The sequence below is a fragment of the Dysidea avara genome, chromosome 5 (genome assembly GCF_963678975.1).
Source record: "Dysidea avara chromosome 5, odDysAvar1.4, whole genome shotgun sequence".
Classification (NCBI taxonomy): domain Eukaryota; kingdom Metazoa; phylum Porifera; class Demospongiae; order Dictyoceratida; family Dysideidae; genus Dysidea; species Dysidea avara.
Genome location: NC_089276.1, coordinates 36,491,488 through 36,495,473, shown reverse-complemented (window position 1 = coordinate 36,495,473; position 3,986 = coordinate 36,491,488). Strand labels below are relative to the sequence as shown.

The window sequence follows — 3,986 nt, the reverse complement described above, 5'->3', positions numbered from 1 at the left end:
GGACAAGTATTGAAGTTGTCATGTGAAGCCAAGTATAGTTATATACTGAGCTTGCTTTTTGATACCAAGTTTGCTTTTTTGAATATATTTATACTTAGGAGGGCTAAACCACATAATTATTCCACCTGTATATATACCCAGTCGAGATCACAAAGAAATCAGGTTTTAACCCAACCAGAGATATACAAATAACAACTGACAAAATAAATGTTCAAAGGTGGTCAAAAGAATGACTTTTCAAAAAATGATGTATAAAAAGTAATTACATTATATACATATACACACATGAATTGGTAAATTGTACAAGTGAATATCATTAGCATAAACGAATTTTAAAAAGTACATAGTAATAAATCATTTTTAAGTGGACGGAATTATTGTCAATGTCACTTCACCATGAACTTTCTTTAAAGTCTCTAGGGCATACTGGTACGACACTCCTTGCATGTTAATCCCATTAACTGCAATCAACTGGTCACCACTCTGTAGTCGACTATCCTTGTCAGCCACCCCATCCTTGGCTATGTTGTTGATGTAGATCGGTACCTCATTTCCACCGGCTATTGCAAAACCTAAACCACTAGACCCCTTGTGTAGTTTAATCCTGTAATAATGAAGAATATACACATAATATGTTGTCAGTTATTAGTTAAAGAAATAAGACAGGAATTGGCAAGGTGGAGAATAATACAACATAAGGTAAAGCAGAGTGCAGTGACAAATATAACATTTTTGTAGTTGACCCACCACAATGTCCTACCATGTGTAGTTTTGAATGGACATGGTAGAGCATGGCAGGACACTTTAGTTGTAAGTATGGATGTAAACACGATTGTTAACAGTTTTGGCATAGCCTGTATATGGGAACAATGGTGACAGTGTTGCTGTGGGCTACATGGCTGCTGCTAATTGGCCGAGTACATTCATGGACCCCCCCCCCCCCCCCCCCTTAGTTGTAACAATATAGATCTCCTAGCAATCAAAGAACAGATATGAATAGCAGTCAAAACCATAAACCGAATAGATAAACTGAGGCTCCTTTGATGGCTAGGACATTATGGCTGACCAAACTTCATTGATGCTATTTGTACAGCAAATGTCCAGTGATTGACCATTACATTTATCTCTGGAGTGTAGCATCAGTAAATTAATGTATACACACTACAGGCAGACATGCACACAAATACACATATTACAGATTCACTCTACACACACAAACACACATTACAGACTCACTCTACACACACAAATACGCATATTACAGACTCACTCTTTATGTACTGATGAATCTTGTGAAGTAGTATATACATGTGGATCACCAGAGCCCATGTGATGCTGCTGTACAGAAGGATATGGTGGGGGATTACGAGACATTTGAGGAGACAATCGTACTGGGGGTGAGGAGGAGTGGTACCGTAATGGATATGTGTCATGATGATAGGATAGATCGGAATTGTAATGATTTACTATAAGAGACAAGACGAAATTAACTACAATTACTATACAAGTGATTGTTAACAATACGTGTTTGGGAGCTGTGTATGCTACAGAGATTTCCCTAATTGTTTCCCATCAAAATCATAATACATCTCTACGTACTGAAGAGTACACACACACACACATACACACACACACACACACACACACACACATACTACACACATGTGCATTCCCGCGCACGCAAGTACACTCACTCACTCACTCACTCACTCACTCACTCACTCACTCACTCACTCACTCACTCACTCACTCACTCACTCACTCACTCACTCACTCACTCACTCACACACACCAGATGATGATGACACTTTCAGTGATGATGAACTCCCGTTAGGTTCCATGTTGTCATCATTATTATAGCCAGGATAACTTGGAGGACTCTTCTGAGGATGATGGACTTCCACAGGTGGACCAATTAACAGAGGGAACTTGCTGAGATCTGGTGACCTGTCCTTCACAGGTGACATGCCGACTGCATGTCCAACAGTAAGGGAAACCTTTCCTTTACAACTCTGAGGGGAAAGAATACAAAAGTAAAAACCAACTATTTATGTACAGTGGAATCTCAGCTTTCCAAACACTTTTGTTCCTATATGTGACCCTATTTTGGAAAACCATACATTTGGGCACATGATTAAACTCTCAAGGATCTCTTTTCATCCATTTTAGAATGTAAGAATGAAGATCTTTGTCAACAAAGTGATTTGTCAATAATTTGTCACACCTGATCACTATACAGTCCTATAAACTGATAATGAAAAGTTAATTTGTTATGTATTAGACAGTAAATTAGCCATATCTTTGGAATGCTTCATTATATCATCACAAAATTTTCACACAAGGTAGATAATCACTCACTGATTCATTTTAGCCATAAAAAAAGAAAATTTACCTATGTGTCAAAATGTATGTGGAGTAATCGATTATTGTACGAGTTGTATATAATCTAGTCTTGCAGCAGGATAAGTACTTCTGTGAGCCACACCCACTTTAATATATCGGGAAATTGTATGGTTTTCCAAAATAGGGTCACATATAGTCAGTTCGCATTCACCTGAGCCCCTGCCAAACACAGTAATATCAAAGAGGTGAACACATGTTCACTCCCAATGGTTTTGTACTGGAACAAGTATGTTTTCATGTTGTAACCATGTTTACGCCCTGAAATTGTCCATACTAAATGTATGGGATATTTAAAAGCCTCATAACTCATTTGCTCTTGCCTGTATCAAAGTGCGTTATTTGTTATTGCCTATATTAAAGTGCTTTTTTGATTAACAGGCATTTGAAGAACTGGGAAGCTAGCCCATGTAACAAGAGTTATTAACAAGAAACGATGGCTCAGGTAAAGGTAAACGTGAACTGACTATAGTTAGTCTAAAGTATAAGTGAAATTGTTTGGATAACTGAAGCCCATTGATTAGTGTACAAAGCTTTGTTCAATTACTCTAATAGAACAATCATTTACTCTTAATAGGGTGAACACTAATGACTCAATATTCTAATAGAACAGTCACTTTTGGAGTTCAGATAATTGAGGTTGAGATAATTGAAGTTTGGGATCCATTGCACTTTAATACCCCTCTAATTTGAAGAAGACACTAACATCAGGGCACTTGCCACTTTGTACTTAGAACCCTGAAACCAGTATTTAACATGGTCCAAGGGTTCCCAGTATGGAGGTGTTCAACAGTACAGTTGTATAAGGGACAAAGTTCTGTACACATAGTGACTGCAACATCAGTATTTTGTACCTGTAAGGTGGCAGCTACCAGGTCTTGTTGAGACATGGACACATCTTGTCCATTGATGGCTAATATTTTATCTCCAGAACGAATCCTGCCATCTTTACGAGCAGCTCCTTTAACAACTTAATATGAAGTAATCAGTTTAAACAAAGCAATACATTGACCACATACAAAACGCAGTAGTGCTTGAAAGCCATCAAATGTACATCTTTAAACAACCAACCAATATCACACATGCACTGGTACATACATATAACTTCACAGGATCGACTGTGGGTTATAGTTCTGTAAAGCTGAGCCAGAGTTAACCTGTGGATTTGGAGAAGATATGGTTCATTGCTTTTTACTGAATGAATGTCACAGGTGAGTTCTTTGATTTGATTATAGATACCTGACATGATGTTATATATGGTACTGGCATGGCATTTAATTTCGCCATTAGAAACAAATTTACTACACCCTTTACGTAGTTACTTTAGTTTACTCATGGCTAGTAAAGTAAGTACTTTAGTGTACTTAAATGAGCTCACATTTTGTCATTATATTGGTGTTTTGTAGACGTCTGGTGTGATGTCACTCATGTATAGTACTGGGCATGGCACTTAGTTGATTTGGCCATTAGCTCTGTAAACATACTCACTATTCCATTTTTTTCATGGTTAGTAAATTAGGTACTTTAGCTGTGCACTAGTACAAAATGATGTAAAAAAACAATTTGTATACTTCTAAGCTTTCACA

The 3,986-nt window shown here is 37.4% G+C and overlaps 1 protein-coding gene across 1 annotated transcript; it reads right to left on the bottom strand.

Annotated features, from left to right (window-relative positions):
- Positions 1-218: 218 nt before the first annotated feature.
- Positions 219-3,619, bottom strand: LOC136255411 (disks large homolog 2-like). Its single transcript, XM_066048164.1, has 4 exons — positions 3,255-3,619; positions 1,793-2,012; positions 1,271-1,466; positions 219-604 (listed from the first exon to the last, which is right to left on the bottom strand). The coding sequence occupies exons 1-4, from the start codon at positions 3,288-3,290 to the stop codon at positions 361-363; spliced, it is 696 nt and encodes a 231-aa protein (XP_065904236.1). The 5' UTR covers positions 3,291-3,619; the 3' UTR covers positions 219-360.
- Positions 3,620-3,986: the final 367 nt, after the last annotated feature.

Excerpts from the sequence above, each read along its gene's own strand:
- LOC136255411 (XM_066048164.1), bottom strand. The coding sequence starts at position 3,290 with ATGTCTCAACAAGACCTGGTAGCTGCCACCTTACAG. Across the intron at positions 2,013-3,254 it reads TGGTAGCTGCCACCTTACAG|AGTTGTAAAGGAAAGGTTTC; the intron begins GTACAAAATACT and ends CTTTCCCCTCAG. Across the intron at positions 605-1,270 it reads GATTCATCAGTACATAAAGA|GATTAAACTACACAAGGGGT; the intron begins GTGAGTCTGTAA and ends TCATTATTACAG.